This window comes from Salmo trutta, chromosome 32, assembly GCF_901001165.1.
Source record: "Salmo trutta chromosome 32, fSalTru1.1, whole genome shotgun sequence".
Classification (NCBI taxonomy): domain Eukaryota; kingdom Metazoa; phylum Chordata; class Actinopteri; order Salmoniformes; family Salmonidae; genus Salmo; species Salmo trutta.
The window spans coordinates 11,701,752-11,726,136 of record NC_042988.1 but is presented as its reverse complement, the minus strand read 5'-3'; the positions used below and the strand labels follow the sequence as shown (position 1 = coordinate 11,726,136).

Genomic DNA, 24,385 nt, shown 5'->3' with positions numbered 1-24,385 from the left:
CAGCCAGCTCACAGCCAGTTCACAGCCAGCTCACAGCCAGCTCACAGCCAGCACACAGCCAGCTCACAGCCAGCTCACAGCCAGCCACAGCCAGCCACAGCCAGCCCACAGCCAGTTCACAGCCAGCTCACAGCCAGTTCACAGCCAGCTCACAGCCAGCCCACAGCCAGCACACAGCCAGCTCACAGCCAGCTCACAGCCAGCCACAGCCAGCCACAGCCAGCCCACAGCCAGTTCACAGCCAGTTCACAGTCAGCCACAGCCAGCCCACAGCCAGCCCACAGCCAGATCACAGCCAGCCACAGCCAGCCACAGCCAGATCACAGCCAGCCACAGTCAGCCCACAGCCAGTTCAGAGCCTGTCCACAGCCAGTCATGGAAAAGGGTCTCGGTTCCCTGTGTGTATGGGGGGGTGAAACAGCCTCACAGCCCCTCCACTCTGTGTATGTCAAACATGGGAGAGCATCAAAAAAGAAACACGTAAAAAGCTGACTATTTCACAGATTTACTGACCAGTTTATCAACTTCTCCTTTTTCCCTCCATCATTACCATGCCCCTGGCTAAGAGGATGTGGTAGCGTTCCCTCCATCATTACCATGCCCCTGGCTAAGAGGATGTGGTAGCGTTCCCTCCATCATTACCATGCCCCTGGATTAGAGGATGTGGTAGCGTTCCCTCCATCATTACCATGCCCCTGGCTAAGAGGATGTGGTAGCGTTCCCTCCATCATTACCATGCCCCTGGCTAAGAGGATGTGGTAGCGTTCCCTCCATCATTACCATGCCCCTGGATTAGAGGATGTGGTGGCGTTCCCTCCATCATTACCATGCCCCTGGATTAGAGGATGTGGTGGCGTTCCCTCCATCATTACCATGCCCCTGGCTAAGAGGATGTAGTAGCGTTCCCTCCATCATTACCATGCCCCTGGATTAGAGGATGTGGTAGCGTTCCCTCCATCATTACCATGCCCCTGGCTAAGAGGAAGTGGTAGCGTTCCCTCCATCATTACCATGCCCCTGGATTAGAGGAAGTGGTAGCGTTCCCTCCATCATTACCATGCCCCTGGCTAAGAGGATGTGGTAGCGTTCCCTCCATCATTACCATGCCCCTGGCTAAGAGGATGTGGTAGCGTTCCCTCCATCATTACCATGCCCCTGGCTAAGAGGATGTGGTAGCGTTCCCTCCATCATTACCATGCCCCTGGATTAGAGGATGTGGTGGCGTTCCCTCCATCATTACCATGCCCCTGGATTAGAGGATGTGGTGGCGTTCCCTCCATCATTACCATGCCCCTGGCTAAGAGGATGTAGTAGCGTTCCCTCCATCATTACCATGCCCCTGGATTAGAGGATGTGGTAGCGTTCCCTCCATCATTACCATGCCCTGGCTAAGAGGAAGTGGTAGCGTTCCCTCCATCATTACCATGCCCCTGGATTAGAGGAAGTGGTAGCGTTCCCTCCATCATTACCATGCCCCTGGCTAAGAGGATGTGGTAGCGTTCCCTCCATCATTACCATGCCCCTGGCTAAGAGGATGTGGTAGCGTTCCCTCCATCATTACCATGCCCCTGGCTAAGAGGATGTGGTAGCGTTCCCTCCATCATTACCATGCCCCTGGCTAAGAGGATGTGGTAGCGTTCCCTCCATCATTACCATGCCCCTGGATTAGAGGAAGTGGTAGCGTTCCCTCCATCATTACCATGCTCCTGGATTAGAGGATGTGGTAGCGTTCCCTCCATCATTACCATGCCCCTGGATTAGAGGATGTGGTAGCGTTCCCTCCATCATTACCATGCCCCTGGATTAGAGGAAGTGGTAGCGTTCCCTCCATCATTACCATGCCCCTGGATTAGAGGAAGTGGTAGCGTTCCCTCCATCATTACCATGCCCCTGGCTAGAGGATGTGGTAGCGTTCCCTCCATCATTACCATGCCCCTGGCTAAGAGGATGTGGTAGCGTTCCCTCCATCATTACCATGCCCCTGGATTAGAGGAAGTGGTAGCGTTCCCTCCATCATTACCATGCTCCTGGATTAGAGGATGTGGTAGCGTTCCCTCCATCATTACCATGCCCCTGGATTAGAGGATGTGGTAGCGTTCCCTCCATCATTACCATGCCCCTGGATTAGAGGAAGTGGTAGCGTTCCCTCCATCATTACCATGCCCCTGGATTAGAGGAAGTGGTAGCGTTCCCTCCATCATTACCATGCCCCTGGCTAAGAGGATGTGGTAGCGTTCCCTCCATCATTACCATGCCCCTGGCTAAGAGGATGTGGTAGCGTTCCCTCCATCATTACCATGCCCCTGGCTAAGAGGATGTGGTAGCGTTCCCTCCATCATTACCATGCCCCTGGCTAAGAGGATGTGGTAACGTTCCCTCCATCATTACCATGCCCCTGGATTAGAGGAAGTGGTAGCGTTCCCTCCATCATTACCATGCTCCTGGATTAGAGGATGTGGTAGCGTTCCCTCCATCATTACCATGCCCCTGGATTAGAGGATGTGGTAGCGTTCCCTCCATCATTACCATGCCCCTGGCTAAGAGGAAGTGGTAGCGTTCCCTCCATCATTACCATGCCCCTGGATTAGAGGAAGTGGTAGCGTTCCCTCCATCATTACCATGCCCCTGGCTAAGAGGATGTGGTAGCGTTCCCTCCATCATTACCATGCCCCTGGCTAAGAGGATGTGGTAGCGTTCCCTCCATCATTACCATGCCCCTGGCTAAGAGGATGTGGTAGCGTTCCCTCCATCATTACCATGCCCCTGGCTAAGAGGAAGTGGTAGCGTTCCCTCCATCATTACCATGCCCCTGGATTAGAGGAAGTGGTAGCGTTCCCTCCATCATTACCATGCCCCTGGCTAAGAGGATGTGGTAGCGTTCCCTCCATCATTACCATGCCCCTGGCTAAGAGGATGTGGTAGCGTTCCCTCCATCATTACCATGCCCCTGGATTAGAGGATGTGGTAGCGTTCCCTCCATCATTACCATGCCCCTGGATTAGAGGAAGTGGTAGCGTTCCCTCCATCATTACCATGCTCCTGGATTAGAGGATGTGGTAGCGTTCCCTCCATCATTACCATGCCCCTGGATTAGAGGATGTGGTAGCGTTCCCTCCATCATTACCATGCCCCTGGATTAGAGGAAGTGGTAGCGTTCCCTCCATCATTACCATGCCCCTGGCTAAGAGGATGTGGTAGCATTCCCTCCATCATTACCATGCTCCTGGATTAGAGGAAGTGGTAGCGTTCCCTCCATCATTACCATGCCCCTGGCTAAGAGGATGTGGTAGCGTTCCCTCCATCATTACCATGCCCCTGGCTAAGAGGATGTGGTAGCGTTCCCTCCATCATTACCATGCTCCTGGATTAGAGGATGTGGTAGCGTTCCCTCCATCATTACCATGCTCCTGGCTAAGAGGATGTGGTAGCGTTCCCTCCATCATTACCATGCTCCTGGATTAGAGGATGTGGTAGCGTTCCCTCCATCATTACCATGCCCCTGGCTAAGAGGATGTGGTAGCGTTCCCTCCATCATTACCATGCCCCTGGCTAAGAGGATGTGGTAGCGTTCCCTCCATCATTACCATGCCCCTGGCTAAGAGGATGTGGTAGCGTTCCCTCCATCATTACCATGCCCCTGGCTAAGAGGAAGTGGTAACGTTCCCTCCATCATTACCATGCCCCTGGATTAGAGGAAGTGGTAGCGTTCCCTCCATCATTACCATGCCCCTGGCTAAGAGGATGTGGTAGCGTTCCCTCCATCATTACCATGCCCCTGGCTAGAGGATGTGGTAGCGTTCCCTCCATCATTACCATGCCCCTGGCTAAGAGGATGTGGTAGCGTTCCCTCCATCATTACCATGCCCCTGGCTAAGAGGATGTAGTAGCGTTCCCTCCATCATTACCATGCCCCTGGCTAAGAGGATGTGGTAGCGTTCCCTCCATCATTACCATGCCCCTGGATTAGAGGATGTGGTAACGTTCCCTCCATCATTACCATGCCCCTGGCTAAGAGGATGTGGTAGCGTTCCCTCCATCATTACCATGCCTCTGGCTAAGAGGATGTAGTAGCGTTCCCTCCATCATTACCATGCCCCTGGATTAGAGGATGTGGTAGCGTTCCCTCCATCATTACCATGCCCCTGGCTAAGAGGATGTGGTAGCGTGCGATAAAAGGCCTTGTTTATCAAAGTTTGTTTTTCTATATATTCCACCTTTTCAAAATCTGCATGAATATTTCATCTGAGGGTAAAATGTGGCTCGACTCCTGAGACATAAATCCTATACATACCTACCCCCCACCCTGCCACCCCCTAAACCCCCTTTACAATAACCAACCTCCACATCGCTGTCAGCCTATTAGAGTCAGAACGCCAACCTCTGCAAAATGTCTTCTTGGTGTGTTTCTATGTATAGGGTAATATGTACATAATGTATGTGTGCGTGTTGATATAGCAACTGTGGGTGGCTACATCAACGCTGGGTTAAGGGTTAAAGCTAGTTTGACAATGGGTCGGCTCTGTCTCGCTCTTCTCCCGTGCGTGTCTCATTATAACTCGATTGGCTTCTCTTTCTCTTTTTTTAAAGACCCGTCTCCTTCCTGCTATGTTTTTCTCTCACTCTTTCATTTTCTTCCTCCCTCCATCCTTTCCCCACTGCTCTTCCTGTGCTCACCTGTTCGTGTGTGATGGGGATGAGACGTTGCTTGGACAGCTCTCTCAGGGTGCTCACGTCTGTCCTCATGTCCAGCTTACAACCCACCAGAACCACCTTGGCATTGGGACAGAACTCCTGGGTCTCCCCCTGCCACTGTGGGATGGGCACACAGACAGGAGCATGTTAACAAGGACACATAAAGAGAGAGGTAGACAGACAGACATACAAACAGGCAGAGGTTAACAAAGAAACAGAAAGAGAGAGGCAGACAGACAGACAGACAGACAGACAGACAGACAGACAGACAGACAGACAGACAGACAGACAGACAGACAGACAGACAGACAGACAGACAGGCAGAGGTTAACAAAGAAACAGAAAGAGAGAGGCAGACAGACAGACAGACAGACAGACAGACAGACAGACAGACAGACAGACAGACAGACAGACAGACAGACAGAGAAACAGAAACAGAAACAGAAAGAGCAAGGTAGACAGACAGACAGACAGACAGACAGACAGACAGACAGACAGACAGGCAGGCAGAGGTTAACAAAGAAACAGAAAGAGAGAGGCAGACAGACAGACAGACAGACAGACAGACAGACAGACAGACAGACAGACAGACAGACAGACAGAGGTTAACAAAGAAACAGAAAGAGCGAGTTAGACAGACATACAGACAGACAGACAGACATACAGACAGGCAGAGTTTACAAAGAAACAGAAAGAGAGAGGTTGACAGACAGACATACAGAGGTTTACAAAGAAACAGAAAGAGGCAGACAGACAGACAGACAGACAGACAGACAGACAGACAGACAGACAGACAGACAGACAGACAGACAGACAGACAGACAGACAGACAGACAGAGGTTAACAAAGAAACAGAAAGAGTGAGGTAGACAGACAGACATACAGACAGGCAGAGGTTTACAAAGAAACCGAAAGAGGCAGACAGACAGACAGACAGACAGACAGACAGACAGACAGACAGACAGACAGACAGACAGACAGACAGAGGTTAACAAAGAAACAGAAAGAGCGAGGTAGACAGACAGACAGACAGAGGTTAACAAAGAAACAGAAAGAGCGAGGTAGACAGACAGACAGACATACAGGCAGACAGACAGACAGACAGACAGACAGACAGACAGACAGACAGACAGGCAGAGGTTAACAAAGAAACAGAAAGAGCGAGGTAGACAGACAGGCATACAGACAGACAGACAGGCAGAGGTTAACAAAGAAACAGAAAGAGCGAGGTAGACAGACAGGCATACAGACAGACAGACAGGCAGAGGTTAACAAAGAAACAGAAAGAGCGAGGTTGACAGACAGACATACAGAGGTTTACAAAGAAACAGAAAGAGGCAGACAGACAGACAGACAGACAGACAGACAGACAGACAGACAGACAGACAGACAGACAGACAGACAGAGGTTAACAAATAAACAGAAAGACAGACAGTTCAAACCTAATACAAATACTGTACATGTCAAATACTAGAGCTCTAATTTATTTCATTTTTTTCGTTACAATTATGAAACCAATGGAATAGTTACAAAAGCAAATTCCAAGCCAACTCAAGCACACCTCAATTGGACCGAGGTCAATATTTGATCCAGGTCTGGGACAGACAGACAGACAGACAGACAGACAGACAGACAGACAGACAGACAGACAGACAGACAGACAGAGCATCAGTAAATAGCCAGCAGCGCTCATCAGTCAGGTCACCTCACCAGCAGGACATTCCTATGAAAACAGTGGAATGACTCCACACAGAGAACCTTTACATTCTCTGGCCCAAACTACCCTGACCTGCGACCCCCAGGACTCTACCCAGGCCACTTAGCTCATAGAGGAAGAGGGTTGAACCTGGCCCCTGTTAGCAAAGAGGATGAACCGTTTCTTTGTCTCACCTAAATCTCTCTGTAATAGACATTAGGTTATCTCATTAGTCTAAATGAATGTAAATGAATGACTTTGCTTCTGTGGTCTCCCTGTGAGACTTCTGTTCTGTTCCCTGTGTATTTGTGTGAGTCTCCCAATATAGCTTCACGCAGTTAGATGAATACGCAGATCTATGATTAGACCTCAGAGGAATCTATCATTTCACAATAACTGGGAAACTGTTTCAACGAGCTCCCCATTAAATCAGTGCCCTAAATTCTCTTTGCCAATTGAGTGGTTTGGATAAGACTTACCAATCCAATAGAAATGGAGGAGAGAGATTTCTGTGTGATATAATACAATGGCATGAGATTAATTGCATTTCTTTCTACACGCTGGCTTGAGTCAATAGAGCTATTTTAGGTAGAGTACAGAACAGAAAACCCTGTGCAGTCCAGTTGAAACAACACCCTGTGATATTAAATGTCATCGTTCAGGCTTCAGCTGGAAAATTAATTCTGCCTCCCTTCTGCCACACAAATACAAAATACCCCCCACCCCTACCCCCAAAACATCCACCATGTCTGAATTCAACCAGGAGCCACATGCAGAATGCAGGGGTGTGCGGCCATCCGTCAAGTGTTAAACAACCTTTGACCCCCCCCTCCCCATGCTCCACCCCCATCTCTTCTATACCATCCAATCACGTTGCACCCCCATTCTCAATCCCCTCCCGCTCCTGTCATCTGATGACCTTGGTGACAGGCAAGGTCACAGAGGTCAAGAGTCTAATTTGGGACGGTGATTGGGCAACAAGTTTCCATTCGCCCCCAGGTTTTAAAGATTACCGGGGCGACAGCTAGGGGTCAGGGGGTCATGGCCACCCCCTACCAGGAGATTCATGGGAAAACCAAAAGCCATGTCGACAGACGGGGGCACGGAACTCTGAGACTGAGACGGGTGGGTAGATCCAAGGTGCCGTGTGGGTTAGCTCTACAGAGCCTGTGGCTGGGGGCGTGTTTTACCAGCTCCCCTCAGACCACTAAACACGTCAACAGAGCCGCCGTGGGAATATCTTTTACAAGGTCCTGAGCTCACAGGAGGATACCTTCAAAGAGACGCACCACACATGGCCTCAAGATGGAGGACTACTGAGAGACCGCTGAGGGCCAGCGAGACTGGTTAACATGACACACACACACACACACACACACACACACACACACACGACTGCTTTATATGTGCAATGTAACAAATTTACTGACGCACGCAAACTCTCTCATGAGAACAGCTATAAAACATTCCCATGACCACGTCACCACCCCACCTCCACACCTTACCACACTCTGGCTGGATCCCTTCCCAAGTATCAACATATCACACCGCAAATCCACCGTAAAAACGTTAACTCTCAGCATCTGTCCTGGCTTCTCATTTAATATGAAAGTCCCATAAATGCCCAGATTCACATAAATACTCCGTCACCTTAAACAGCTGCTCTTTGATTGGTTGTTGCATAGCTAATCTGGCATTGCTGGAGCTCCACTTCAAATCCCACCCCAACCGGGCTCCAAGGCCTCCTCTCATTCTCCAGTCTGACCTCTCATTCCAATAGGGGTCAAGGGGTCAAGTAGCCCTGCTTGTTTCATGGGGATAAAGGGGGGTAGCTCTTACCCCCATCGTGACATTATTCTATTGTTGACGGGTAAGAATGTGTGCTGGCTATAGATAGCATGGGAACTCTATATGAGAAGGGAAGGCAGAATAGTTTGGACGAGAATGTTAATAAAGAACGTTCTCTAATGGCAGGGCATGTTGTTTACATACCCTGGTTGTGAGGAGGAGGAAGAGGAGGAAGAGGACGGGGGGGTTGGAGGAGGAGGGTGAGGGAAAGGAGGAAGAGGAGGAGGAAGAGGAAGGGGGGGTTGGAGGAGGAGGGTGAGGGAAAGGAGGAAGAGGAGGAGGAAGATACTGACCTTCTTCAGAACACTGTCCAGAGTCTCTGGGCGACTGATGTCAAAGCAGATGAGCACAGCGTCTGAGTCAGGATAGGCCAACGGCCGCACGTTGTCATAGTACGAGGAACCTGCGGACACACAGACGCGCATCCAGTTAGTCCCAGTCAGTACACTAGACACTTTATGTAAGGTCCTTTACCTCATTCAACCCAGATGATTCTAATAGAATGTGAAACGCTTGGCAGCCTCTGTACATCCTGGAAGACGAAGCTGTTTAACAAATGGGCATTAACATACTGTACACTTAACCATTCCATCAGGGAGTATCACAGCTTCACAGCACACACACTCTCTGCTGGCGCAAACACCTGTTAATATAAACAGCTGTGGGCAGATGGGAGAGTGTCCTTAATCCCTGACCCTCCCCCTCCCCCAGTTTAAGAGGCGGTAGGGGGTAGGGAGGGGCATTGGGATAAGCACACACACACACATGAACTGTAGTTGGCAGAGGAGCTAGGTCCCTTTGCACATACTACATCCCTATCCCAAATGACAATGGTCGCCGGTACAAAGAGCAAAGCGCTTTCTCGCTGTCACTTTCTCTGCCGCTCCTGAGATTTCTCTCTCTCTCTCTCTCTCACACACACACACACACACACACACAAACAGACACTCTATTTCTCCCCTTGGAACTCAATCTTGTCCATATACACATCTGACTCTTCACTCTCTCTCTCTTTTCTGTACCTTCATCCGTTTTGGAGGCAGAGTGGCACCACAGCAGAACAGCAACCACTCTTTTCTCCCTCTCTCCACTCTCCATTCCCCCTCTCTCCTCTCTCCCATTCCCCTTCTCTCCTCTCTCCCATTCCCCTTCTCTCCTCTCTCCATTCCCTTTCTCTCCTCTCTCCATTCCCTTTCTCTCCTCTCTCCCATTCCCCTTCTCTCCTCTCTCCATTCCCTTTCTCTCCTCTCTCCCATTCCCCTTCTCTCCTCTCTCCCATTCCCTTTCTCTCCTCTCTCCCATTCCCCTTCTCTCCTCTCTCCATTCCCCTTCTCTCCTCTCTCCATTCCCCCTCTCTCCTCTCTCCCATTCCCTTTCTCTCCTCTCTCCCATTCCCCTTCTCTCCTCTCTCCATTCCCCTTCTCTCCTCTCTCCATTCCCCCTCTCTCCTCTCTCCCATTCCCCTTCTCTCCTCTCTCCATTCCCCTCTCTCCTCTCTCCCATTCTCCCGCTCTCCTCTCTCCATTCCCCCTCTCTCCTCTCTCCCATTCCCCTTCTCTCCTCTCTCCATTCCCCTTCTCTCCTCTCTCCATTCCCCATCTCTCCTCTCTCCCATTCCCTTTCTCCCCTCTCTCCCATTCCCTTTCTCTCCTCTCTCCATTCCCCCTCTCTCCTCTCTCACATTCTCCCGCTCTTCTCTCTCCATTCCCCTCTCCTCCTCTCCCCTCTCTCCATTTCTCCTCTCTCTCTCCATTCCCCCTCTCTCTCCATTCTCCCTCTCTCCTCTCTCCATTCCCCTCTCTCCTTTCTCCATTCCCCCTCTCTCCTCTCTCCACCCCCCCTCTCTCCTCTCTCCTCCATTCCCCCTGTCTCTCCTCTCTCCTCCATTCCCCCTGTCTCTCCTCTCCTCCATTCCCCCTCTCTCCTCTCTCCTCCATTCCCCCTCTCTCCTCTCTCTCCAATCCCCCTCTCTCCTCTCTCCTCTCCCCATTCCCTCTCTCCTCACCTCATTCCCCTCTCTCCTCTCTCTCCATCCCCCTCTATCCTCTCTCCATTCCCCCTCTCTCCTCTCTCTCCATTCCCCCTCTCTCCTCTCCCATTCCCTCTCTCCTCTCCCCATTCCCTCTCTCCTCTCTCCATTCCCCCTCTCTCCTCTCCCTCCATTCCCACTCTCTCCTCTCCCCCATTCCCCCTCTCTCCTCTCTCTCCATTCCCCCTCTCTCCTCTCTCTCCATTCCCCCTCTCTCCTCTCTCTCCATTCCCCCTCTCTCCTCTCTCTCCAATCCCCCTCTCTCCTCTCCTCTCTCCTCTCCCCATTCCATCTCTCTCTCCCCATTCCCCCTCTCTCTCAATTCCCCCTCTCTCCTCTCTCTCCACCCCCCCTCTATCCACTCTCCATTCCCCCTCTCTCCTCTCTCTCCATTCCCCCTCTCTCCTCTCCCTATTCCCCCTCTCTCCTCTCTCTCCATTCCCCCTCTCTCCTCTCTCTCCATTCCCCCTCTCTCCTCTCTCTCCAATCCCCCTCTCTCCTCTCCTCTCCTCTCCCCATTCCATCTCTCCTCTCCCCATTCCCCCTCTCTCTCCTCTCTCTCAATTCCCCCTCTCTCCTCTCTCTCCACCCCCCCTCTATCCACTCTCCATTCCCCCTCTCTCCTCTCTCCCATTCCCCTTCTCTCCTCTCTCCCATTCCCCTTCTCTCCTCTCTCCCATTCCCTTTCTCTCCTCTCTCCATTCCCCCTCTCTCCTCTCTCCCATTCCCCTTCTCTCCTCTCTCCCATTCCCCTTCTCTCCTCTCTCCATTCCCCTTCTCTCCTCTCTCCCATTCCCTTTCTCTCCTCTCTCCCATTCCCTTTCTCTCCTCTCTCCATTCCCCCTCTCTCCTCTCTCACATTCTCCCGCTCTTCTCTCTCCATTCCCCCTCTCTCCTCTCTCTCCATTCCCCCTCTCTCCTCTCCCCTCTCTCCATTTCTCCTCTCTCTCTCCATTCCCCCTCTCTCTCCATTCTCCCTCTCTCCTCTCTCCATTCCCCCTCTCTCCTCTCTCCATTCCCCCTCTCTCCTCTCTCCATTCCCCCTCTCTCCTCTCTCTCCATTCCCCCTCTATCCTCTCTCTCCATTCCCCCTCTCTCCTCTCCCCCATTCCCCCTCTCTCCTCTCTCTCTATTCCCCCTCTCTCCTCTCTCTCCAATCCCCCTCTCTCCTCTCTCCTCTCCCCATTCCCTCTCTCCTCACCTCATTCCCCCTCTCTCCTCTCTCTCCATCCCCCCTCTATCCTCTCTCCATTCCCCCTCTCTCCTCTCTCTCCATTCCCCCTCTCTCCTCTCCCCATTCCCTCTCTCCTCTCCCCATTCCCTCTCTCCTCTCTCCATTCCCCCTCTCTCCTCTCCCTCCATTCCCACTCTCTCCTCTCCCCCATTCCCCCTCTCTCCTCTCTCTCCATTCCCCCTCTCTCCTCTCTCCATTCCCCCTCTCTCCTCTCTCTCCATTCCCCCTCTCTCCTCTCTCTCCATTCCCCCTCTCTCCTCTCTCTCCAATCCCCATTCCATCTCTCCTCTCCCCATTCCCCTCTCTCCTCTCTCTCCATTCCCCCTCTCTCCTCTCTCTCCAATCCCCCTCTCTCCTCTCCTCTCCTCTCCCCATTCCATCTCTCCTCTCCCCATTCCCCCTCTCTCCTCTCTCTCAATTCCCCCTCTCTCCTCTCTCTCCACCCCCCCTCTATCCACTCTCCATTCCCCCTCTCTCCTCTCTCTCCATTCCCCCTCTCTCCTCTCCCTATTCCCCCTCTCTCCTCTCTCTCCATTCCCCCTCTCCTCCTCTCTCCCATTCCCCCTCTCTCCTCTCCCTATTCCCCCTCTCTCCTCTCTCTCCCATTCCCCCTCTCTCCTCTCTCTCCATTCCCCCTCTCTCCTCTCTCTCCATTCCCCCTCTCTCCTCTCTCTCCAATCCCCCTCTCTCCTCTCCTCTCCTCTCCCCATTCCATCTCTCCTCTCCCCATTCCCCCTCTCTCCTCTCTCTCAATTCCCCCTCTCTCCTCTCTCTCCACCCCCCCTCTATCCACTCTCCATTCCCCCTCTCTCCTCTCTCTCCATTCCCCCTCTCTCCTCTCCCTATTCCCCCTCTCTCCTCTCTCTCCATTCCCCCTCTCTCCTCTCCCCTCTCTCCATTTCTCCTCTCTCTCTCCATTCCCCCTCTCTCTCCATTCTCCCTCTCTCCTCTCTCCATTCCCTCTTTCCTTTCTCCATTCCCCCTCTCCTCTCTCCACCCCCCCCTCTCTCCTCTCTCTCCATTCCCCCTCTCTCCTCTCTCTCCATTCCCCCTCTCTCCTCTCTCTCTATTCCCCCTCTCTCCTCTCTCTCCAATCCCCCTCTCTCCTCTCTCCTCTCCCCATTCCCTCTCTCCTCACCTCATTCCCCCTCTCTCCTCTCTCTCCATCCCCCCTCTATCCTCTCTCCATTCCCCCTCTCTCCTCTCTCTCCATTCCCCCTCTCTCCTCTCCCCATTCCCTCTCTCCTCTCACCATTCCCTCTCTCCTCTCTCTCCATTCCCCCTCTCTCCTCTCCCTCCATTCCCACTCTCTCCTCTCCCCCATTGCCCCTCTCTCCTCTCCTCTCCCCATTCCATCTCTCCTCTCTCCATTCCCCCTCTCTCCTCTCTCTCCATTCCCCCTCTCTCCTCTCTCTCCAATCCCCATCTCTCCTCTCCTCTCCTCTCCCCATTCCATCTCTCCTCTCCCCATTCCCCCTCTCTCCTCTCTCTCAATTCCCCCTCTCTCCTCTCTCTCCACCCCCCCTCTATCCACTCTCCATTCCCCCTCTCTCCTCTCTCTCCATTCCCCCTCTCTCCTCTCCCTATTCCCCCTCTCTCCTCTCTCCATTCCCCCTCTCTCCTCTTTCCATTCCGCTACTGCTCTCATTAGGAGGCTTGTAATATTCCCGGTGCTCTGTGGGATCCTTGCTAGGGATGTGGCTGTGGGTTCCTTCCTGCCTCCCCTGAGATATAGGCAACACAAGCCTACATCCCTCTAGAGCATGGGAACAGAAACTTGTTGGAATGGACACAAGAAATCTGACTCTGCCATTGCTTTTGTTAGGAGACAGACTGGCGAGAGAGAGTGAGAGAGAGAGAGAGAGAGAGAATATAAAACAGGGGAGAATAAAGACGTAGACTAGATTTTAACCTGAAATGTCAACTGAAATGCCACCAAGTTAGAGCAGTAGAAGCCTATACAAACAGCCTGTACCTGATGTCTGGCATGTAGAGTAGAGTGATGTAGACATTGTTACTGTACATGGCCTCAACATAATGCCATGGCAGGCTGTTGAAGCAGCACAGGCTTTCTGTGCCAGTGAATTGGGCTGGACACAATGGTAGTTGTGCCTGTTTTAGCAGTGCTATGTTCTCTTTGTTTGTGGTGGAATGAGGCCTGTACAATGGCTGCACGCGGTGCATAGCCCTACCCATTCAGCTAGCCACCCTGCCCTGACCTGAGCCATCCCCTCACTGGACAATGCAACAGGCCCCTGTCCTAAAGGGTCAAAGGCTGTTACCCTTCAGTGAGAGAGAATGTGCATGTGCGAGGGTTGGCCTTTGTACGCTTGAGATTACGAGTGCACAGGAAGGAAGCTTTACAAATGTTTGATTTTTCATATAGCCATTGAAAAGTTTGTTAGACGTTCTTTCATTTAGCTTCTGCAGCCGGAGCTCACTCTTCCTGTTTCTCCCGTCCTGCTGTTCAACGGAGCAACAGAGTAACACAGAACAGAGTGACATCTCAAATACAAACAGTGGGGTCCCAGACAAAGCCAGGGATTGTATCTCAGAAAAGAAGCAGTCCTCCCAGCAGCAGGAAGTCAGTCATTAGGAAACTATCACATGGACAGCAGGTCCACCACTCAGCAGTGTATCAAACAATGCAGGGCCCTGATTGGTCACAAGGTATTGTAATGCCAAAGGTGATCTTTAGTATGTATCACATCACAACAGGCCTGCAGTGAGGAGAGAGGGAGGGAGTGAGGGCAGAGGAGAGAGGGAGGGAGTGTGTGAGGGAAGAGGAGAGAGGGAAGGAGTGTGTGAGGGGAGAGGAGAGAGGGAAGGAGTGTGTGAGGGGAGAGGAGAGAGGGAGGGAGTGTGTGAGGGGAGAGGAGAGAGGGAGGGAGTGTGTGAGGGGAGAGGAGAGAGGGAGGGAGTGTGTGAGGGGAGAGGAGAGAGGGAGGGAGTGTGTGAGGGAAGAGGAGGGGAGGGCAACAAAAATACTTAATGACTTTCACACTGGGCTGAAGCTAGGGCAAAGAGCAGAGGGATGAGAGAGGGGGGATCAACCAGTCAATCCTACAGATCAGCATGATTGACAGGCAACGGGCATGGCAGACCTAGTCACAGAACCTCAGAGGAACAGAGAAGCCACCTCAGCACTTTAACAAAGTCAGAAAAGTCCTCTGAGAGAGAGAAGGGGTGGGAGGGAGAAAACGAGGAAGGAGGAAGAGTACTGTGTGTAAAACAACCCGAGCAGACACAAATAAAAGCCAATCACCATAACCATCATCATCATCAGCAGCAGCAGGAGGAGAGATGCTGTTTTTGACACTCACAATATTCCTCAGCGCCTTAAAAGCGAGGCCCCCCTTAAACAGTTTGATAGGTGCGAGAGATACGGTGGGGATGGGGCGTGCGATGGTGCAGAGAAGGGGGGGTGCTGTGCAGATGGGTAATGAAAGTGTTGGACGGGACAGAACAGAGAAAGAGGTATAGGACCGTTATGAAGATGGGGCTCACGCCGTTGGCTGTGAGATGGAACAAAAGGTCAAGTGAATTCCAGTCAGGGATGGGCGGAGGGACAAGACGGATGGGGCAAGAGGGGGGAGGGGTACAGGCAGAACCTGGCCGAGGGCACTCAGGACTGGCACTGCCAAAGCAAACCTGCCCGTTGATACCAAGGACGGGCATAAAACACCCCAAACAAAATGCCTAGCGTTAGCATTATCCTGATTTAGCACTAGCCACCACTGACAGGAAGTAAGGATGGCTGTCTGTATGTCCACTGTACTAATTAGAGAGAAAAAGAGGCATGGCAGAAGAGAAAGGCCTCTGTCTGAATGGAGGATACAGAGAAGCCAAGAGGCCAGCCTTCTCAAAGACCATTAACATCACAAGGAACTTACAGTATTGTAGTACGATACAGGCACAGATTCACTGGAGTGCTAACACACACTATCCAGGCCTAACGGCCTCTGCTATGACTTCATTTAAGCCTTGACTGTTAAGTCCATGGATATAACTGTGAGCAAGGGACTGCTGCCACAAAGAGATGTGTGCCATGACTTCCTGATCAGACCATATTGTGACGAGATACAGTCATTATATTGTTCATGTTTTAGGAACTTTGATAACAAGTCAGTCTGTGCTGGAAAAATAAATCCTGATATAACCCTTGATTGTTGTTGCTGTGAATAGGGGCGACACTGTCCAATTTTCTTACCAGTTTTCGAGAGAAAACTACTTCATCAAGTATAATGCCTGTTTTGGGTAAAAGTATCAAAACATAATTGTATATAATTTAACTTGCGCGTTGAAGAGCTATATTGCACCATTACCAGGACGATTACGCCCCTTTGAACTGGGACATGTCTGGTTACTTGTGGAGACATGAATCATGGTTAAAGGGTTTTTGCTGGGTGCAGAAGCAGCTGAGAAAGAAGCCATTGTAATGGCTTCCAGCAAAGAGACGGTGAAAGAGCAGCCTTTGCCCAGAAGTCGTCTAATGAGCACAGGGCAGGGAGTCCACAGCAACAAACACCGGCTGATTAGACCACACACACACACACACACACACACACACACACACACACACACACACACACAGATGCAGACACACACACGCCAATTTTCTCAAATACAGTGACTGGTGAAAACTGTGCTGGGTCCATAGAAACAGTATAATCAATCTAGCCATAGCCCTTACACACAAACACTAAAATATACCACACCACTCTCTTTCTCTCTTTCTCTCTAACACCCGCAGCTGTTTCCCATTTAAAACCACCTTCAAAGTGCAGCAAAACATTTCAAGTTGTGCTGACTGTGTAGCATAGCAACCTGCAGCGACGCAAATGGCTTCTTTGTGCTGCCCCCGAAAGGAGGTAAGAGACGGAGGGAGCGAGAGAGCAGGGGAACGACGGAGACGGGAAAAGAGAGCGAGGACGGAGTGTATCCACAAGGAGCTGATGCATTGATGGCAAAGAGGTAACCAAGAGGAGACAGGGAGGGGGGAAGAGGAGAGGAAAGAGAGGGGGATCGGGGCTCTTTCACTGCAGATGCCCAGAGTCTTTAGTAATGGGGGGGAGGTTGGCCTATAGCCTTCCACTCAAGAAAACCTCATGCTCGAAAAACATTGCTTACAGAGAGAGAAAAGCATTGTGTCTTGCCAGACCGGACACCTTTAGAGAGGGCTTGTACTGCAGGCTACTAGATGCCAACCCAGGACGTTATATAGTGCATCTAGAAACAACGTCCTTTCATCATGTCCTACAAAGCATTCTGCTGGCTTGGTCTGTTTCCCCTCCATTAGTTCTAAGGTTTGAGCACTGTGGGTGTTGCACTTTTCCCAGTTTGACACACACACACACACACACACACACACACCGATAAAGAATCTGGTGGTCTGAAATACGGTGTGCTATGTCAGGTTGTCAAAGGCTCTAAAGTGCAGGTGGGACAGTGGACTGTGGGTTAAATGGCCATTAACCTCCCCAGTCTGTGGTCCCCTTGCCAAGGATATTGATCAAAGCTATACTGGCTCCCTCTCTCTCTCCCTCTTTCTCTCTCTGGCGGAAATAGAGCCTTTGAAGGGTGCTGGCTAAGCCCTGGTGCAAGGATCTGACTCAAAGCCCCACTGTAGTGGAGTTAATGCCTGTGTCTCTCCCACTCGCAGGTTCAAAAGCAGGGCTGTCCGCTGACAGAGCAGGTTGGGGACAGAGGGGGACGTGGCCGCCAGCCGAGAGCTGGATTACTGTCTGTCTTCTCTGGGCCTCTGGGAATATGATGATGGAAACTCTTCTTTCTCTCTCTTCTCATCCCTCCTCTCCCCCCTCTCTGCATTTCATCTCCTGCTGTTTGATCTCTCTCTCTATATATATATATATATATATATATATATATATATATATATATATATATATAAGTGTGTTAATATTTTTTTCTGTCTCTATAGAGACTAAGTCAAGCTGTGTTGCTTTCGATCACTCTCTCCCACTATCCTTGTCTCACTATGGCTCTCTGTATATGACATGATTCTCCCTGGCGGAAACCTTCAATCTTCTTCCTTCTATTGCTGTTTTTCTCTCACTTCTCCCATCTCTCTCTCTCTCTGTCTTTCCTCCCCAGTTAGTGTCCAACTGAGGAACCGATGTTTTCCAATGAACTACTGTGTATTCCTTGTTTATGATGTAACCAATTCTTTGAGTTCTATTTGCTTTACAGTACTAAAGGCTTTATTAGGTCCAGGTCTTCATTAGACAATCAATCATGGATGCATATTCTGTCTATGTACAATACAAGCACACCTCCCCAGTGTGCTTGTATTGTCTGATGTCATTTACAAAATAAAAATAGCCCCCAACACTCTACTCAGCAAACTGGATGTAGTCTATCACAGTGCCATCTGTTTTTATCACCAAAGCCCCATATACTACCCACCACTGCGACCTGTATGCTCTCGTTGGCAGGCCCTCACTACATATCCGTCGCCAAACCCACTGGCTCCAGGTCATCTATAAGTCTTTGCTAGGTAAAGCCCCACCTTATCTCAGCTCATTGGTCACCTTAGCAACACCCACCCGTAGCACGCACTCCAGCAGGTATATTGCACTGGTCATCCCCAAAGCCAACACTTCCTTTGGCCGCCTTTCCTTCCAGTTCTCTGCTGCCAATGACTGGGACGAATTGCAAAAATCTCTGAAGCTGGAGTCATATCTCCCTCTCTAACTTTAAGCATCAGCTGTCAGAGCAGCTTACCGATCACTGTACCTGTACACAGCCAATCTGTAAATAGCACACCCAACTACCTCATCCCCATATTATTACTTACGCGCTTTCTCTTTTGCACCCCAGTATCAATCCAGTATTAATGCTAAATTGAAATTATTTTCACCTCTATGGCCTATTTATTGCCTACCTCCCTACTCTACTACATTTGCACACACTGTACATAGATATTTCTATTTTTCTTTTCTTTTGTGGTATTGACTGTACGTTTGTTTATGTGTAATTCTGTGTTGTTGTTTTTGTTGCAATGCTTTGCTTTATCTTGGCCTGTCACGTTCTTGGAAATGAGCAGACCATGAGTATAGTTCCACATATTTATTTAAGTAAAACTAACAAAACAAAATAACAAAACTTACAAAGACCGTGAGGACGTAGTGCCCAAACACACTAACAATCAATCAATATCCCACAAAACACAGGAGGGGAAATAGCTACCTAAATATGATCCCCAATCAGAGGCAACGATAAACAGCTGCCTCTAATTGGGAACCATATTAGCACCAACATAGAAATAGACATACTAGATCACTCCCTAGTCACGCCCTGACCTACTACACCATAGAGAACCAAGGGCTCTCTATGGTCAGGGCGTGACATGGCCAGGTCACAGTTGTAAATGAGAACTTGTTCTCAACTGGCCTACCTGGTTAAATAAAGGTGAAATAAATAAATAAAAATAAACACGCTTTGTTTTGGTTTGCTCAAGCATAGCCTCCCTCACACGAGGAATGATGAGGAACGATGAGTCACTACGAAGCAGTGCGAGCTCTTTAGACAAGTTACACCAAATAACACCATTCAAACAGACAAGGGGCATTTAAAGACAGCCAGAAGAACAAAAGGCTTTGTGCTTCCCCACCTCCGCCACTTAGACCTCTTAATGCCAACCACGATGATTCTAACATCCCCTTTCCAACACCCAGCTTCACGTCACGTCTTGAGATAACTTCTCTGTTGTTGCTCTGGGCATGTGAAAGCAGAGTAGGGTCCACAGGGAAGGGAGCAGAGGGAAAGAGGGTATGGAATTGGAATTGAGAAGACCTGGGAATATCCGGTTTCACTCCCTGAAGAGATTATGTGTTGATCCGATTAGACAAAGGGCCCGTGGAGACAGGTTGTAAGGCAGGCCGCCCCCTCCCTGGTCCTTCACAGCACCTCAGAACAGTCCACAGCTGAGACACGGCTAAAGCACGGAGGGATGGAGGAGGGAGGTATACTGCAGACTGCAGGCATGGAGGTGGCCAGTGTTCAGTTGCTTCACAGACAGCCGGCCTGTAATTCTGTGATTACCATGGCCTAATGGATTCATCTCTGAAGAGGCCCCGCTCTCTTCTCTCTCTCACACACAATCAAAAATCCACCTCCTTAGATTCCCTTTCCCCTGTAAAACACCATGCATCACCTCCTTTTATAGTCATCTCTTTTCCATTTCTTTCTTTCCTTGGTTGAGGGAAATTCATGTGTTGGAATACTACTAAGAGTGGGTTATTTCCGTCCAAGGCTGTCTGTTGGATATTAAATAGGAATTGAAATAGGAATGTTCAGACATCTATCACGGTCACATAAAAGACAGCTTGTGAGAGGAAACGGACATCCTCTCCACTTCTATCCCCCCCCCCCACCCCCCAGCCCCCCAGCCATCCAAGCGCATCCCTATCATAGCCCTATCTATCTTTGGCCCACTCTGTAGGGTCCCTAGGGAGGGCTCGAGTGGAGATGATGGGCACAATTTCCCTCTCTCCTTTGAGTACACTTCCACTCCCCCCAAAGACAGCAGAGAAAGAAAGTGATAGAGAGGGAGAGAGAGCGAGAGAGAGAGCAAGAGAGAGAGAGCAAGAGCGAGAGAGCAAGAGAGAGAGAGCAAGAGAGAGAGAGCAAGAGAGAGAGAGAGAGCATCTGATCTTGTTTTTAAATAAAGTCATCCATAAATGATGGGAGCTGTGGAAGGGAAGTGGGAGAGGATGCGGGTTAGGGGGCCACGGGGGTAAGAGACAAGCCCAGCCATATCCCCTTACACTGAGAGAGAGTCTCATCCAGTGGAGGTGGTGGTAGCCAAGGGGCGGGGAGGGAGAGGGCCAGTCACCGTGCTGTTCAAAGTGCCGTGATCAAAGCTGTCACCACGGCAAGTTATGCTGCCGCTATGCTTGCCGCCCGGAGGGACAGGCCCGGAAACTCTGTGTCCCAGAGTTCCCTGTGTGCGCTGCATCCTGCCACCCTGGGATATCAACACTCCTTCACTGCTGGCGGAGGATAACGAACAAGTGTTTTTGGAAAGTCTGAGAAAATCGGATGACACTCAGAAACTCCAAATCAATCAATCAATCTAATTTATTTATAAAGCCCTTCTTACATCAGCTGATGTCACAAAGTGCTGTACAGCCTAAAACCCCAAACAGCAAGCAATGCAGGTATAGAAGCAACGGACTAATCCTAGTTTCAGCCTATACTGTTACTGAATGCCCTTTATTTGACTCCATTTGGGATCAACAACGCACCACTGGAGTCATAGGATCATACAGAGGATCACATTACTATGGGTCACTGAGTTATAGAGGCATGCTTAGAATACACTTCCTGTGTATAGGCCTGTGTCTTTGGCTGTTTATTCTTGGCTGGCAAATGTCTAAATAATGTGTGTGAGTATCTGTGAAAGAGATAGAGTGCGTGTGTGTAGAAACAGTTTGTAAACAGTCAGTGTACGCGTGAGTAAGTGAAAGTCTCCCACGGGACTGGAAATCCTTCCCAGAGGGCTGGGCTCAGAGGGGTGGTCCCAGAGGGCTGGGCCCAGAGTGCTGGGCTCAGAGGGGTGGGCCCAGCCGGGGTGGGCCCAGAGTGCTGGGCACAGAGGGGTGGGCCCAGCCGGGGTGGGCCCAGAGTGCTGGGCTCAGAGGGGTGGTCCCAGAGTGCTGGGCTCAGAGGGGTGGGCCCAGAGGGCTGGGCTCAGAGGGGTGGGCCCAGCCGGGGTGGGCCCAGAGTGCTGGGCTCAGAGGGGTGGTCCCAGAGTGCTGGGCTCAGAGGGGTGGGCCCAGAGGGCTGGGCTCAGAGGGGTGGGCCCAGAGTGCTGGGCTCAGAGGGGTGGGCCCAGAGGGCTGGGCTCAGAGGGGTGGGCCCAGAGTGCTGGGCTCAGAGGGGTGGGCCCAGCCGGGGTGGGCCCAGAGTGCTGGGCTCAGAGGGGAGAGCCCAGAGTGCTGGGCTCAGAGGGCTGGGCTCAGATCCAGATGTATACCTCTCCTTCTTCTGTCCCTTATCCCACTATTCACTGGCACGAAACACGATCCCCTCTTAGCTCTGAGAGCATTCTCTCCATCCTGCCCTCTCCGCCCCCCTCCACTCCACTCCCCCCTCAGTCAGTCCCAGCTGCTTCCCATCCTCATTGTGCCCTGAGCCAAGCAAACACCACCCCAGGTCCAGCCCCCCGCCCCCCTCTTTTTCTGTGATTGATTGCAGGGGGATTATTTTGGGATTGTTTGACATTTGGCTTCTGGATCAAATTGGGCATCGGATGCCTGTATTAAGGTTGCAATGTCTATTCTCAAGCGTCTTTTGTCTATATATAGTCCCCAGCAGTTGATAGGGTCGGCAGGTAGCCTAGCGGTTGAGAGCGTTGGGCAAGTAACCAAAAGGTCACTGGTTCCAATCCCTGAGCAGACTAGGTGGAAAATAAATATGTTGATGTGACCTTGAGCAAGGCACTTAACCCTAATTGCTCATGTAAGTTGCGCTGGATAAGAGCGTCTGCTAAATAACTACAAAGTAAATAGGCTAGCATGTGTACAAACCACTGGTACTGAAGATATCTAGCAGGATGTACTGATCATTAGTATGTATTTTCCATAAGGTCGATAGGTTCAGTACACATCACTGCATTCTGTATCAGAAAGTAGGCTGGCCCTCTTTGAAATCCCGTAGACCGATGCATGGCACACTTTTTATTTATGAATCCCTCCTGCATAAACTTCCGCTGTACCTTACTTCATTGTTAACTTATAGACGTAAGAGATACCAGGCCCGGCCTCAGGGAGGGCTATCTCTGGAGGTCCCTTTGATCTCCACTGAGTTAGGTAAATCTGCTTAGATTTTTTTTTGCACCTGACTTGTGGAAGGCTCTCTAAAAGACTCAAGGCTCTCTAAAATGTAAAGAATTGGTGCTTCTAGGACAATTCTAAAGTCTGATTGAGGTGAATATTGATGTGTATTATTGATGTATACAGTATATTGATGTGTATTATTGATGTATACAGTATATTGATGTGTATTATTGATGTATACAGTATATTGATGTGTATTATTGATGTGTACAGTATATTGATGTGTATTATTGATGTGTACAGTATATTGATGTGTATTATTGATGTGTACAGTATATTGATGTGTATTATTGATGTGTACAGTATAATGATATGTATTATTGATGTATACAGTATACTGATGTGTATAGTATATTGATGTGTACAGTATATTGATGTGTATTATTGATGTATACAGTATATTGATGTGTACAGTATAATGTGTATTATTGATGTATACAGTATACTGATGTGTATAGTATATTTATGTGTATATTGATGTGTACAGTATATTGATGTGTATTATTGATGTGTACAGTATATTGATGTGCATTATTGATGTATACAGTATACTGATGTGTATAGTATATTGATGTGTACAGTATATTGAAGTGTACAGGATATTGATGTGTACAGTATATTGATGTGTATTATTGATGTGTACAGTATAATGATGTGTATTATTGATGTGTACAGTATAATTATGTGTATTATTGATGTATACAGTATATTGATGTGTATTATTGATGTGTATTATTGATGTATACATTATATTGATGTGTATAATATAAAGATGTGTACAGGATATTGATGTGTACAGGATATTGATGTGTATAGTGTATATTGATGTGCATAGTGTATATTGATGTGTACAGGATATTGATGTGTATAGTGTTTATTGATGTGTACAGGATATTGATGCGTATAGTGTATATAGATGTGTATAGTGTATATAGATGTGCTCTTGATGTGTATTGATTTATCAGTGCAAGGCACATCTGTAAATGATACCTTGGTCTCAGCATGAGTCCCTGTCAAAATAAAGGTTCAATCAAAAAAACATAACAAAATAAGTAGTATTGACCTAAGTATGTAAGAGACATATGTGCACCAATCATCACTGTGTGTCCTGATGTGAATATGTTTAGCAGATTGTATGTTAAGCCTCAGTGTCTAGCACCTCACAGTGAGCCTACAGTCATATTTAAGAGAGGCGGTACAGACAGAGACGTATTATATGGCCTTTGTCTGTCTGTGACCAAGGTCAGACGGTCATACAGAGATCACAGAGATCATCAGATAGCAGAGGGGTCAGAGGGGAAGATGTCATTAGAGATCTGTCTGGATGGAATCCCCCAAAAGCCGCCATGTGACTAGATTAGGAGCTGGGAGACAGTGAGAGGGCAGAGGAACAGGGAGAGGAACCAGGGCAGGTGGGCAGGGGGCTCACCATGGGGCTGTGTAGTATACCACTCGAAAGGACATGGCACATAATAAGCCCAGAGAGGAGCATGACCTTGGGTGTACCGTTTGCATGTTTCCTTTGTGTTATTAGATTATTCAAAAAAGTATGTATGCGGGTGTGCGGGTGTGTGTGCGTGCGTGTGTGTGTGTGTGTGTGTGTGTGTGTGTTTGCATGCGTGCCTGCATAGTCACATCTGTGTGTTTGTGAGTGAGTGCGTGCGTATGTCTGAGCGAGAGCGTTAGACTTAAATTGGATATTCTGTGTGTTTAATTATAGGCTGTGTGTTCCTGTCAGAGAGGCTGACTGGCCCTCTCACTGCTCCTACCCTCCTTTCCTTTCCTCTCCTACAAACTGTCGCTGACTCCAGGTCAGAACAGAGCTATGCAAACTAATGAGAGAGAGAGAGAGAGAGAGAGAGAGAGAGAGAGAGAGAGAGAGAGAATATGATGAGAGAAGGGACACGGTTCATTTGAAAACCCCCTCATTTGGTCGTGAAACTAGCCATGTCAGACTATTGTCTTTCTCTTCTTCCCTTCATGTTTTCTTCCTCTTTTCCCTCTTTCAATTGTCCAGGGTCCTG

The 24,385-nt window shown here is 49.7% G+C and overlaps 1 protein-coding gene across 1 annotated transcript in view; it reads right to left on the bottom strand.

The window, feature by feature from the left end:
* rnd2 (Rho family GTPase 2) overlaps positions 1–24,385 on the bottom strand; it is a 37,339-nt gene that overhangs the window by 5,772 nt on the left and 7,182 nt on the right. The window contains exons 3-4 of the mRNA XM_029727577.1: positions 8,530–8,639; positions 4,675–4,809 (exon numbers count right to left, since the gene is read on the bottom strand). Of these exons, the coding sequence (XP_029583437.1) occupies positions 4,675–4,809; positions 8,530–8,639 (245 nt within the window). The remainder of the gene's footprint in view (positions 1–4,674; positions 4,810–8,529; positions 8,640–24,385) is intronic.